Source organism: Dicentrarchus labrax, unplaced genomic scaffold (genome assembly GCF_905237075.1).
Source record: "Dicentrarchus labrax unplaced genomic scaffold, dlabrax2021, whole genome shotgun sequence".
NCBI lineage: Eukaryota > Metazoa > Chordata > Actinopteri > Moronidae > Dicentrarchus > Dicentrarchus labrax.
The window spans coordinates 2,216,692-2,231,919 of NW_026136707.1; the positions used below are offsets into that span (position 1 = coordinate 2,216,692).

General features: G+C 40.9%; 1 protein-coding gene across 1 annotated transcript; it reads left to right on the plus strand.

Annotated features, from left to right (window-relative positions):
• The first annotated feature begins 7,745 nt into the window (after positions 1-7,745).
• Positions 7,746-14,850, plus strand: LOC127367531 (cortexin-3). The gene is made up of 2 exons (XM_051407440.1): positions 7,746-8,092; positions 12,795-14,850. Exon 2 carries the CDS (start codon positions 12,872-12,874, stop codon positions 13,121-13,123), a length of 252 nt encoding a protein of 83 aa, XP_051263400.1. The 5' UTR covers positions 7,746-8,092; positions 12,795-12,871; the 3' UTR covers positions 13,124-14,850.
• The last annotated feature ends 378 nt before the right edge of the window (positions 14,851-15,228 follow it).

Here is a 15,228-nt window from a genome sequence, read left to right on the forward strand (position 1 = left end):
AGCCAGTCGGGAAAAGAGCGAAAAACATCTTTTCCCATCAAGAAAAGCCTTCAGTGCCGTTCTTTTCTCTTCTTTCAACGGAGAAATACTCTGCAGTTCTGATATAACAGATAACAGATGATAACTTCTTTAGCAGCCGCCAGTGTTGTTTTCAAGTAGTCACCTCCCACATGTCGCCACACACACCTAGCGTTAAACCACACCCGTAGCTCATCTCGTAACTGCCTGTAGTTCCTCAGAGGACGGTGGTCGGTCCGGTACCAGTTTGGTTGGACACAAGCACATAGCTTGAAGACTGCTGAAATGGATTCTTGTGTCTCTGAATCTTGCGAGTCCAGCTGGCAAGAAAAGTTCAAATAAAAACAGGTGGCTTGGCAAAAATGTCTGTAGCATCGAACATAGTGAAGTACTGAAAGCTGGTGTCTAACGTCTGATTAAATGTGTTTAAATTGTTCACTTATTCCAACAGTTCCTGATTTAAAGGACCAGTGTGTAGGATGTTTTGCCATCTAGTGGTGACGTTGCAGATTGCAAACCTTTCAATACCGCTCCCCTTCCAAGTGTATAGGAGAAACTACGTTGGCTATGAAAACTGTGAATGGCCCTATCTAGAGCCACTGTTTGGTTTGTCCATTCTGGGCTACTGTAGAAACATGCTGGTTCAACATGGTGGCCCTCTGTAAGGTAACGAAAACACAAGTCTTATTTTCAGGTGATTATAAACTAATGAAAATGTTTATTTATATTCAATTTCTGCATAGAAATACAACTGTTTATTTTGTCAAAAGTAAAAAAAAAATGGTTGCATTTAAAACCATTCTTATATTCCTCAAAGTCAAGTTTATTTTTGGCACTGGTAAAACTATCAAAACAAAAGTATCAAAACACTTGATACACAGCCCTGCTGGGGGAGGTTTAGTGGGATAAATACAAGACATTTGTTCTTATATTCTATAAGTCAGTTGGAGATTCATCCCCAGTATCAGCAGGCTCCATTTGTGGACTCTCTGCTTGTCATCTTCCAGAGTTCACGTCAAACCAGGCCCCCCCTGGGTCCCAGCCAGTTCCCTGTGGTTCCCAGGGCACATTTTCTGCTGTGTAGCACTTCAGATCTTCTGCTGCCGGCCACCCCCGGAGTTATCCAGTCAGTCAACCCCTCTGCTCCCCGGTAGGTTGTTGACCCCAGCACTTCTTTAGCCAGCCATCCCTGGTCAGGAATTCTCTTTTCTGTCTTCCAGCTTATCGGTTTCTCTGAAGCAGTTTCTTTTATAAAATGTTAATCTCCTGCCTTTCTGCCAGCTACTTTACCCTCTGCCTCTCAGTCAGCTAACTTTCCTTATGGCTCTCAATCTGAGATCCTCCTCCAGTCCCTTTAATCTATTAGTTTACTTGGTTTCCCAGAAGTCCAGGTCCCTTCAAGTGCAGTATCCCCTATTGCTACCTCTGCATCTGGGCCCAAATATGTGTCTCTCTGAGCATTACTCTGAATCTGTCTGTCTGTCTGTCTGTCTGTCTGTCTGTCTGTCTGTCTGTCTGTCTGTCTGTCTGTCTGTCTGTCTGTCTGTCTGAACCTGGAATTGTCTTTGCGTGAGCCTGAACCTGTCTCTCTGACCGATCCTGAACCTGATAATTGTCTTTAACTCTGTGATCTGGAGTCTGCAGTTTGTTGTCTGTTTCTGGCTGAGGAGCAGATAATCTGTTCCTGTTTCTATCCTGTTTCAGATTGAGCTCCAGTCAGATCCATTTCATGTTTCCTAAACAGATTTGGTTTCTATTTCTCATCTAGGGCCTGTATTGGTTCATTTGTCTATTTCTGAGCTTCAGCTCCAGTTTGTTTCTTCTGTTCCTCCTTCGAAGTCAGTCTGTTTCCCTCAGTTCTCTGCCCCTGTCAGTTTCTATATATTTTTAGCCTGCGGCCTAGCCACCACACTGGCCAGCCTGGGGGGAGATGTCGGATTAAGTCCCTAGAGGGCCTTTAGGGACAGGGCTCTCTTCATCCTCAGAGTCCCACTGTGTCTGTTCTGAAAACTTCCAAACTCTGCACTTCTTCCCCTGCCCTCCAGTTGCCCTCAGTGCATTTTCCTCCTTTAGAGATCACCTGATCCAATCACCAGCCAGCCCAGGTGCTCTCCAGTCTAAATCGGACCCAGTGTTTATATATAGAGGCCAAGGTGCTGTAGGTGCTTCCAGCCATTGCTGTCACCTGTACCTGTTAGTAACCCATTTCTTAACTTTAACTATTTGCTATTTGTTGTGCCTTCTGGCCTCAACCTCTTTGGAATTGTTTACCTGATTTAACTGCCTGCCCATGGCCAGATATAAGTCTGTTTTAGACTTTTAAATAAAGCTAAATGTCTGAAAGCATGTCAGAAGTATCTGCATTTGGGTCCAATTACCTGTTGCAGCAACTATAACTGTGACAGAATCTGATAGTGGTTCAGTCCGGCCTCATTGTTAACAAGATTATTCACACAGCACCTAATTATACTTTTACCAGATTAAATAGGAGAAGTGATTACCTTTTACATGCATGAAAATCGTCTATTTGTGTTATCTTGCATGACAAGAACTTTTGGTGTGATTTTCCCTCAGAGCCAGAGACAAAAACACCATAAAGAATCTGGCAAAATTCAGTCTGAAAACAGGAAAACAATGCTGAAAGTCAAATGGTGTGGATATAAATTTGATCTTGTACTTGTTCTGAGGCAGTTAGACCCATCATCAGGTGGCTGTGTTTTGGGTCAACATCAGGCATCCCAGCCAGGGTCGATCAGTGCTTGTGTACTTAATGGATTTCTCCCCTTGATTCATTGCCATCTTGACACAAGCCAGGTAGGATTTACAAAATAAAAGGATAACTGAGCTGCTGAGAGGTATCGAGTGGTGATGAGCAGGTTTCAGCCGACAGCTGCCAAGTTGCTGGCATCGCATCATGCAGCATGTGTTGGCTGCGAGTTTTGGCAACATGCTCGTTTATTTTTCCTCCAAGGCTGTTAAGAAGACAGTGTGTGTGATGGGTGTGTGTATTAAGGTTACAGCCATGTTATAGGTTTTCTGATGCCAATATTAGCCTTGCAGTTAAACCCAGATGTTGGCCAGATAGTGGAGTCTGCTGCCAATATGACAGGGAGAGGGGTGTGATTTTACTCAACCATATTGTAAAGCTGCAGGGATTCCTTCTTTAAGGATCTGTTTACCTGGCTGAACTCATATATTTGTTTGAATAGTGAGTTTTCTAAGACACCAAGGTTACATTTTACTATTTTACTGCATTTCTGTAGACATTATATAAACTAGGACTGCAACTATCTTTTAATTTTATTATTGGTCATTGATTATTTTCTACATTCATTTCTACATTTTTAACTATAAAATGTATAAATATGCAAAGTATAAATTAAAAAAGCCAAAAATATTTTTTACCATGTTGGACAGAGAAAGGCTGAAACTGAAACAGGTCTAGAATATTAGTTTGAAAAAATTAAATTAAATTAACCGCTTATCAAAGTGCTAGAATTGCTAATTAAATGTCTATTGATTCATTTAATCGGTTAATTTCAATAACCTCGGTTTTAGGTTCACATGAGGGTCTAATTTTTTTATTTCTTTTCACCCCAAAGGGAATAAAATCTGAAGAGGTACCATACTTTATTATCTATATATAATTTATCTATTGCATAAAAATGAAAAAATCAGTAGTTGAAGTTCAAAGCATTTCCTTTTCAACCATATAAAAATCTATATGAAGCTAAATATGTATGTACTGTCAGCATATGACTTGTGAGCAGTCAGTTGAGTTCATATAAATTAACATTCACTGCCACCTGCAACCAGTCATCCTCTCATCCACTTCCTCTGGTGTCTCTGTGTAGCTGCATCCAAACCGTTAGCAGTCAGACTAAGGAAATTGGTTGCTAGCCCAAGGAGATATTGGGCCTTACAAGGTCAGCTAGAGATCCTCTGCAAGATTTTTTTCTTTATGGAGAGCTGACAGGAGAGAGCAGAGGAGATGCTCGCCCTGCAGGGGCTCCAAGATGAGCTGGTCCTGCCTCGCTCCTCAGTGACTAATGCATGATAAAACATGGAAAAAACAAAAATCTACTGAATTGAAAACTTGCCTGACTGGGAGATATTTGACTCACCAGAATGATTAAACTGAATATTTACTGAAAGTTCAGAACCACCCAACCAAGGACTTTGAAGTTTTCAGTTGTTCAGAGTGTAGTAGGCGCAGATTGTGGTGACACAGTGTCGTCAGTTTAATACTGCCAGTATGTTAAAGTCCCCCTCCACTCAAAAACATGTTTTTCTTCTTGTTCCTACAGTTGGATGTTTGAGCTTTGCGATGCAGAATAATGAATGTGTAGAGTTTGACACTAAAAGGATGTTTTCATTCATCTACTGAAAGTGGAACGTTTCTCTGTGCTCATTGAAAATCATAATTTTTAAGTTGAGAAACTTGAAGCCACCGGTGCACATACACTGAGAATGGACTTTACAGTGAAGTAGGAGACATCTTGTGTTCAGCAAGGAAAAAAAGGAGTTTTAATGACATCAAACAGGTAGATGCCATTTTAAAGTAAGATCTTTAAACATCACACCAAGTGGCAAATGTTTTCAATCAAGAGGAAAACCTCAAACTGTCATCATGATTCTCTGGGGGAGTTTATGTGTAGCACTGTACCCTTTGTATTCTCACTGGTCACCATAGTGTCACCCCGGATTTTCAGATCCGTTGTTGGCCATGATTTGCTTGACCGAGACAAATCTCTTTGATTTAAAACAAAAAACCCTTGAGTCTGCACGGAATCTGCACTCATCACAACAGGTCCTCTAGTTCAAGCAGTTCCAAGACTGGTCTTCACCTCAGCATGAGCTGTCCCAGATGCTCCTCAGTTTTTAAACATGTTTGATTCTCTCGTAGCCAAAATCAGCATGCGCTTGTAGCTGGAGCAGCTTGGAGATGAGTCTGAGATGGAAGCACAACTGGGAACCAAATCAGGGCAGGGAGGGTGGCAGAGGACACATACACACACTCAGAGGACCAGATAATTAAAATAGTGCAGCACGCAGCCACTAATTACATTTTTAATGCAATAGGAGTCAATAAACAAGTGTCATTGTATTTCTGTAATTTCTTCAAAGAATCTGTTTTTAATTCATTTATTATTAGTTTAATAATAGTTTATTTTTTGCTTTCTGGTCTTCAGTGAGATTTCTGTAGATTAAAGGTTAATTTGTGATTTATTTTCTCCACCGCAACCTCCCTTGTGGCTTCTGTAAGTCCCATCTGTTCTATTTGTATGCCTGCTCTTTTGTTTGGTACAAATAACCGCCTGTGTCTGTGGCAGAATGCATCCAAAAAAACTGAAAATCTACCCAACAGTTTATTGAATATCGCAATCATTTTATCCAATGAGGGATTTATCCAAGTGGAATAATCTTGTAATCAATACACCTGAGATCAGTTGTGTGGCATGGCAACAATACTACTATTCTAAGACTCTAAGAAATTGTGTATTTAAGTGCTCAAAATTGTTGATGCAGATATTTCAAAGTGTAGTTCACAGTCTATGTTTTACCTGAATGATTAACAGACACATTAAAGGAAATTAGTTCTTGCTGTAACAGTAACCAAGATTCAACAGAAGGAAATGATCACATGCAGTACAATCAAACTGTTGCTTTGTTATTTCATCTTTCAAACGGGTGTGTAGTGCAAATACAAAAACATACATATGTGGTTTGATTCAGTGCTCATTGAGTGTTGTTCTTTAATGCCACTTGTGCATCTGCTCCAGCAACCTGCTATAAATGGTGAAATTGTGCAAAAGTAGGCTCTTCTCTGATCTTTGTCTTCTGAAGCATGAACTGAGGGCTGAGAGACTGACACAGCAGCAGCAAGAACCAATCGGCTACCTCCGCTGTCCTAGCTGTCCAATCGAAAACTCCCCCACCCAGCCTTTCACAACCATGTTGTGCACAGTGTATTAGATATATGTGTATTTTCATACTGCATGTGTGAAATACATTTTAATTGGTATAATCTCAACTTTATATTCAGTGAATCACTCATAGTTGATAAACTCAGACCTCGTTTATACAGGTCTTCTCATTAATGCACCTATTAAACATATGTTGTCAAGCTGTCATGTGAAATGCAGTAGCGTATATATGCTTTTTGTAATTCATGGTGCATCTAGTTTATCTCATTTATGTGTACAGCGCATTAAACTTATTTATGCATACAAATTATGTTGGGCCAATAACAAGATATGAGTCTGATCCTGACTGCATTTCAAGCAACCCAAAATGGGGTCCAGACCCCAAAGCTCCTCATCTGTGTAGAAATGGTGAAAATCAGCAGTTCTTATATGTTTTCTGGGTAACTGGTGATTGTTTCCACTGTATTGGTACCTGTATTGTCCACACTCATATGGAGTACTAACACAATCCTCTCATCTGATACTTTAAACCGCCTTTAAAACATTTATTATTAAGATGAAGGTGACACATGCATGAAATAAGGACATTTAAGGGGAAAAACAATAAAGATTAATATTGACCATACAGATGTGACAGCGGTATCAAACTGATACTGAATATGCATTTTCCCCAAAATGTCTAAGTATTCCTGTAAAGGTTTAACTCCTGACTGAACTTGAAGGATCTGCGTTAAAGGTCCAGTGAGGAATATAATGTTTATGTATGTTTCCATCAGTGTTTAATCACCTGAAGATAAGAATTGTTGTGTTTTGGTTACTTTAGGATGAGGCATTTTTATTTACATAGGGAACGGGTCCTCTTCTACAGGGTCCACACTGTTAAACCATGTTTCTACAGTAGCCCAGAAGGAACAAACCAAGCACTGAATCTAGACTGGGACTTTGGTGAGTGAGTTTTCCAGCCACTGAAGTTTCTCCTATACGCTTGGACGGTGTAATATAATGAAAGTTGAACCTTTACCAGCTACTATTCACTATCCTGTGTTCCCCCAACCTGTGTAAAAGAAGAAAAACACATAAAATGCAGGTAAATTGAGCATCATCCATCTCAGCACTTGCAATCCTTTCTGACCTCCACCAGGTGGAGACAGTGCACAGCATTTAGATGCTGACAGTTGAGCAAGGACATTATGTAACTTCAGACCCCCCCACCACCACCACCATCAACTGCTCTGCACAGTCACTCTCTGACCCCTTCATGGACAGTCACGTCCTCCCAGAACTCTGAGGGGGTTTGGATCTGTCAGGGCGAGACAGCAAAGACTCTAAAGCCTGTCACCAAAAAATACACAGGATGCATGTTTCTGCTTGAGATGCTCGTCACACCTTAATCTCAGAAGAGTTGCTGCCCACACCCGGCCTGACCAACCATTAGTCAGGCAAAGTCTGTACTGATTTCCCAGTGGGAGTGCATGTCTTTCCTGCATATTGTTTGTTATTACAAAGCTCATTTTTGCAGAATATGCTACTAATTTCATTTCATTTCACATCATGACAAAGTGTATTCATAATAAAATTAAAGGATTGTGATAAAAAGATATAAAAAGATACCATAAAGGTCACCATAAACTCACCTTTGACCTTCACTGACTTTGAGAATATCACTTTAACAAGATTTTTTTGGTTACTTCTCTTTAAATGTGTGTGTTTGAGCTCTTCTTCTCAGTTATATTTGTGGTTTGATACCATATGAGGACCACACCTTTCCCTCATCCGCTTGCAATATATAGCCTATCCTACCTGGAGGATTGCTATGGCAACAGGTTGCCAGTAGCGACGGGGTACCACTACATCTCTGCGTGTGTCTGCGGGGATGAGCGGCGCGTCAGGACGAGGAGGAAGGAGAGAAAAAATACGCACAACGGAGCAGCAGAGAGGGTGAGGTCTGCCCGGCTCAGTCAGCAAACAGAAAAATAACCACTGCGAGCTTTTTCTGTCATGAAGTGAGGAGCCCTGCGGTCCGCACCGACGCTCCTTGTTGCTGTTTCGGTTAAAAAAAAAAAAAAAAAAAGAGTGAAAACAGAAACGTCTGCCGGAATGGAGAGCCACCGCTGACGGAGATTCCCGAGCTCCTCTGATAACAACAGGTTAGTGTTTACAGACTCGGTCACTCTCACCTGCGGCTGCTGCTGTCACCACCACATTCACCTTCACCTTTCATTTATGTCATTTTATTTATTTATTTATTTATTTATTTACAAATGTGTTGGTGTCGGGCTGTGGAGGTGTGCAAGGTGCCCGAAGACGCACCGGAGAGGAGAAAGATTTTGATGCATCCACGTGTGCGGTGAGGAGTCCAGCTGTGGCTCATACACCGGCGCAATGTGCAGCAGCCGCAGGTGCAGACAGAATGCATGCGGGGGTATTAGCATTATTAATATTTTGCGTTCATTTAAATGGCGGCTCCTTATTTCGCACTGACTTGTTGTTGAGCATTCCTGCGTTGAGGCTGCGGGTGTGTCTACCTTTGATCACAATTGGATTACATGCATTTGGAGGGATCAGGCAAAATAGATTAGACTGTATCAGTGTAAGGATTCGTACTCTTACATGCATTATTTTGCATTCATACATTTATTAGATGCATATTTTTGCATATACTTATCTAGAATGGCGTCATATTTGTAGCTCAAGTAGTAATTTAGTCATGTTTACCCCCCTTTTCCTTTTTTCCCCCTCACATTTCTTTAGATAATAAAAGGCTATGTAACTTATATAAAACAATAGAAAATAAGAGTTACATTTAAGGAATATTAGACTATAATCTTTTTTGATATAGTTATTTATATATATATATATATTTTTACAATTTTCTAATTATTGCTCAGTTTCACTCAGTGTTGTATTGAAATGTGTGCATGTGTCGGCTTATAAGGATTCAAAGGTTAATTTGTCACTTACACAAGCAATATGTGTATTGAAATGCAATGTGGCTAAATAACAGAATTTAAAAATACTAACAAATATTTATACCATTCATTTTATAGTTAAATGTGTTGTATTATATTGTATAGAGCGAGTGCAACAACTCCTTAGTGGCCATTCATAATGTAATAATACAGGACATTTTATATTGGGAAATGATTGACTACATGCTAAAAAATAAAGTCCAACAATTCCCTTAAACCATTTAATTTCACCTCCACTGATGCACTGTGAATTCTCCATTAGTCATAGACACACACACACACACACACACACACACACACACACATACACTCAGCCGTGCAAGTTATCAACTTTTCAACATAATTGGTTTCATTTCTAAATTTGGCTCCATGTCATTGCCACACTTACCTTGTCAATATTACTCTCAGTGCCTGACATTGTTTCATCTCCTCATCACAGCAGCCGTGACTGATCCTGTACAATCGGACCAAAATAACTTGTGCACTTAATAATGCTGGTCAGTTTCTAAAATCAGACAAAATCTGTATCTGTAATTCTGTCATCTGGAGGCTATTTCAGAGCTACAGAGGTCATTATTTTTTCCTGAAGTGGAGCGGCTGATGAACAAAGTCTACAGACAGATAATGTGACCTTGTTCAAGCAGCGGAGATCTCATTTTGAAATGGGAAGTGTATCTCTCTCTAAAGTTGTCATGGGAAGCTTAAATGTTTAGCGTATCTCTGTGTAAGACTGTCAAGAAAAGCTTCAAACTCTGAGCTCTTAGTCATAGAGCTGCTGCTGATGTGAATGTTGGGAGTCTTTGAAGTGCATTACGTAACCTGCCAACAAATAGCAGAGTGGCCCAAAGTGCTAATACCCGGTAACCTCACCGTGTCCTTGGAGGACAAGCAGACAAGATTATGATTTGACAGTAAACGCTTATGGAAAACCAGCAGACAAAGGAAAACACCTCATTCCTTATCATTTTTTTTAACAGCCAGGGCAATGAATCACTGCTGTGAAATATAATTTTTGAGTTTTAAGTGTGATGGATTACAGGCTGCTGATCAGCGAGGCAGGGCTGAAGGCTGAAGGCTGCTCCCTCTCTGTCTCTCTGGCTTTCCACTGAGATCTTTTTTTTTTTTTTTTTAAGGCAGAAGGAGACAGCCCGTCTTGTCACTTCAAGCAGTCTCATAACATCCAGGACCCCTCCCAAGTGATTGTCAGTCTCTGTGACGGCTCTTCGCGCTTACAGAAGCGTAACCAAAGGACACAACCTGCAAAAGATAGGACTCTGGGTTATGCAAACATTCTCAGAGGCAATTGTTAATCTGGTAGTTATGTAATTGATCTTAAAATGATAAGTGGAGCCAATTAAGCAAAGTTTTTCAGCTTAAAAGAAAAGCCACGGTCACAATACACAACCTGGCTCTTATTTTCTTCATTTTTATCTGTATTTCCTTTTACTTGGCAACAAAAGTCATGAGATATGGTGACACAACAGACAAGCAACACAGGAAATCCGTCAATCAGAGAGTTGTGAATTTGTGTATGTGCATTCACATTTTGTCAGTACAGTGGGCAATTGTAAATTATATTTTGGGGGCGTTAACCTCAACGTCATATCAAGACAATTTGAATAACTGGTTCTCAAAAATTAAATCTGATTGGTTGTGACAAGATTAATAGGACAGGAATGTAGAACATATTGTATTGTGTATTTTTTCTTGTTGTTTTGTTGAATTATTTACAGTGTTTCAGGCCTTTTAAAATCATTCAGATGTAGCAAGGGGTTGGTTGAGCTGGCCACTATTAGTTGTAGACAGGCAGTAGTAGATGTTTGTTTTAAGAGATCACAGGTCAAAAAGTTTGGGAAAACTTGGGGTTGGATAATTGCATCTGACAGCTCGTGTTGCTTGCTCTGACAGATTTTGTTGGTGAACAAATAGATTTTATGTCCAAAGCTATAGAAACAATATGTGAATAAAAATTCCCTTTAAGCATGAGAAACAATATGTCTGAGCCATCTCACATCATCTAAGGCTTGTTTGTGGTGTTCCTGCACTGTAAAAGAAAAATATATAAAACTGGTTTGCAGAATCACTCAGTGAGAAACAATAAACAACCAACAGTCCTGCTGGCTGTTTATGGATTAATAAATGTATCTCCAACTCTTTTTATAGAACAGACAAGTCGATGGTCTTCTCCAAATTCAATGTGTCGTGCCTCTTTTTGCCAGAACAAATGATCCACACAGAAAGCTGCAAGCTGCTCCTCCTGTTTTAGCACATTATGTTGAAAAATGTCATGTTACTGGTTTGTTTTCTGGAAAAATTTGTGTCCAGTGCTAATGAGTAGGCAACCACAGCTGACTGACTAACCTGACCTAACCACCTGTAGAGTCAATGCTGTGGGAGTATTCATTGTTCACTCACTCCATAGGTCGGAGCTTAGATATGAAAATACTGTATGAGTTAATTCTGTGTAATCATAACTTAATCTAATTAAATTAACCTTAACCACCTTTAAAATATTAGAAGTATGCATTGAATAAGCCAGGAACTGAACTCAACTTGTTGCATTAAAGGTGAATTTTTTGTCTCATTGTGACCAGTGGTAAACTACTAGTACAAGGCTATTTCAGGCCGGAATTACCTGCCAGGGAGCCAGAGGGCAAAAATGAGCTGCTGCCCCCCTTTTAATCCCCATTTTCCCGACTAGCTGGTGTCACGAATCCCATGAAAAGGCCCAGTAATAGCCAATATAACAGCTGAGCCCTGTAGTTTCTAGCAAATGTAATTCAAACATGAGGAAATAGTGCATTTGTTTGGGACTACTTTCAGCTGTGGATTAATACTAGTGAATATTTGCAGCAGTGGTGTATGTGGACTCAGAATACACTACAGTCTGTGTGTGTTTGTGGTAATAAAGGAACATGTCACTCAAGTACAACGGTGCGGCTCACTGATGTGTTTTCAATATGTTTTGGACAATTGAGCTCTATAGCACAGAGGAATAAGATACGTCAGGCTTTGGATACACAGACAACACTTGTGGGTGGCAGAAATTCATTGACGGTTTTGTTCTTTTAATGGGAAGGCTTGACAATAAGACAAATATAGAATACCGCCAGACTCATCAGTTAAACACAAATGCTTTTAGTGATGTAGGAATCTGCACCACGTACGAGCACAAACTAGATTTTTGACCCAGGGTCCGCTACAAGGGCAGAGCTTCATGATTAGATAATAAAGCAGGAACCATGTTACCGCACTTATGACATATTGAACATAAGTGGTGTGTATTCCTGGGCTAATTTTCAGTTGCATTAGCACAAATCAGTTGACATGTTTGTGTGTATGTAACCTTGTCTGAGAGGAGAACTTCATTTCTTCTCATGTATGACAATGTTTCTAACTAAATGGTTCCTCTGAATATAATTTGCGGATGCAGATTGGTTGCATATGGATATAATTCGAGACAGGGTTGGACATTTCCGAATAGTGGATGTGGACTGTGGTTTAATGAAGCCAGTGACACACCAACTTTCAGAGCAGTGTTTCCTGCAATAAATGTTGTATAACTAACACTCCAAAGTGCCAATTCAAACCCCCTGAGCTGCAGCAAACTCAAGGCCAAAGGAGTCCCCTGAGCCTTCTTTACTCACAGAACGGGCTTTTCGCCTAGAGCTCCAGAAATAAACTCATCTGAGAGCCACTTTGTTCTGGCCTGAGACACATTTTTCTTTGTTTCTCTCATCTCTTTAAAGTCTTGAGATTTGAGACATTTTTTTCTGTTTCTGCGATTACATTAAATTGATATATTGGTTTGCTGTTTCATCTGTCAAACCACAGAGGACACGATCTCTAGTATAATCCGTCTGTTTGGATTCTCTCACAGGTCTTATCCGCTGAGCCCATCTTCCCCTCCAAAATCTTTAAGCAACCGACAAAGAGCTGGAGCCGAGACGATCAAGCATGGATGTGCCCAGGATGGCTGAGGGCCTTTTCAGCAGCACGCTGTCCTCGTCGGGCGGCGGCCATCACGTGCCTTCCTACCTGACGCTGGAGCAGAAGGCGGCCTTCGTCTTCGTGCTGCTGCTCTTCATCTTCTTGGCCCTGCTCATCGTGCGCTGTTTCCGCATCCTGCTGGACCCCTACCGCAGCATGCCCTCGTCCAACTGGACTGACCACACCGAGAAGGACACGTTCGATTACCGCATCGTCTGAGGGGCCCTGCGGGTGCACAAGTTAGAGCAGAAAGGAATAAAATAAAAGACTGATTTGATGCTAAAAAAGCACTTTGGCCCTACGAACAAATGACTGCTGATTCACCAGGAAAACAACAACTTTCGGAAGATCTTCTGAAAGTTTGGACTGAAAAGAATTTCCATTGGCGGTTTGTCGTCAAAATGAGACCTAACCAACAGCTTCTCCCTGCCAAATCAGAAAATTCTCAACTATAACAAGACAACCAGAACTATCTATGCTATGAAGATTATTGATCAAACCGAAAACTATCATGACCCTCAGTCCAAGTGATGCACCAGAGACACTTACTGTTACCCATAATTCCCTTTCCCTGCCATCAGTTCTCTTGTGGACTACCTCGTTCCTCCTCCATCTCATGTGCGAAAGACTTAGTATTTTCTCACATCTCACACAGGGTCGAATATCTTTTGAGGTCCAAGCCAATTGGATAATAACAGTGTTTACATCTTATCATGTTTACGTCCTTAGATTTTTATTGATAATGTAGACAATCAGTGTTTAAAACTGTTGGTGAAAAAAGAATTTGCAGAGTAAATAGTTGAGGTCTTGTTTTTATTGTATTTTTTTCTTAATTTGTGGACAGACACGAGCGGTCCAAAAGAATTTGTATGACTGATTCAGGCGAAGAGGAATTTAATGCCTTACTGTATGTCTTTGTGAGATATTCTGTGGTGGTCATTTCCTTCTTGACAGTTAAGTAAGGCTGGTTTCAAGGTTATAAAGCAGGTTACATAAACACAAAGCAAGAAACTGTAGTGGAAAAGTGTTCCCTTTAATGTTAAGGTTTGGACAGATAGATGCCAGCAGTGAGTAACTGTAACTGTTCTGTGTGTGCCATAAAAAAATTGTCCTTTCAGACTTGGAAGGGATCTGCGGTGTCCACGTCTTTAGATGTCAACAACCAAAAGAGGTATTGAAGAAAAAAAAGTTTACTGTGCTGTACCTTGTGCCTAATTTGAAGTTTAGATTGATGTTTTAGGAATATGAAAGAAAATGGGTTCATATTTTTGTCTTCAAATGTAGGTTGTTGTTTTATTTTTGTGTGGTGCCCATTCAAAGAAACTTAAACAGCATTTTACTGCCTGCAGTTGGTATATTGACAGTTGGTATGCCAGATCTGCAGAGTGTTGATGATGAAGATGGCGATGCATTTTCACATCAAACCCTTTACAAACCGATGTTGTGGCTCTTTCGTTGGGCAATTTTTCAACTGTGCGCCTTATAGTGTAGATTGTTTACAGTATCGTAGGTAGCGGAGACACTGGAAATCAGCCAGTCACTGATGCGACTGTGTCTTTGCACTTCACGGAGATGTCATACAACCCCGCTAAAAAGAAGAAAAAAAACACCTTCCCTGCTCTTGTTTCTGCCGGGGCAGGAAGTGAACTCTGACCCTTTCGGCGACGTGTGTTGTTCTTGTGATCTGCCGTGGCCTTTTCCTACCTATCGCAGATGTTGCGATGTTGTGCTGAGGTGATGTGGTTTTTTCCCCCCCCCTGCATGTATTTCTCGCAGAGTATCCTCTCCGTGCATGATAAATGGTGAAGTGCTTTAATCCTGATGTTGTAGCTGTGGGTCAGTTGCTCAAGCAGCTCTTTCCTGTCTGTACTGGAGCCTTTTGTTTCGATCTGTTTCTCGCCCGGAGCCGCCGTTCGTTTTGTAATAAAAATGATCAGAGTGCAAAACTGCCTTTTAATGTGTTTTATTTCATTAGATTCATTCACCAGGCGGTAAAAGTGGCAGGTGTTAAGGACAAACAAAAAATGGATGAGAAAAAAGCGTTCTTCCAAGCCTCCCTGCCCTTTTCAAGGAGGCCATATGTGCCGGAGGCCCAATACATTCTTTTTCCCGTTTTATCAGCGGCTGGCAGTGGTAGCCGGCAGGTGTCTCGATTGGTTTTCTGTGAACCCAGACACTTTGTCTGGCTACACACACACACACACACACACACACACACACACACACACACACACACACTAGTCTCCAGGCTCCAGGCCCAGACTGCTCTTTGAGCCGAGACCCTCCAGAACGCCATGCAGAATAACAATCTGACACCAACACTG

What these genes read in the sequence shown, in the direction of transcription:
- LOC127367531 (XM_051407440.1), top strand. Translation starts at nt 12,872, where the DNA reads ATGGATGTGCCCAGGATGGCTGAGGGCCTTTTCAGCAGCACGCTGTCC.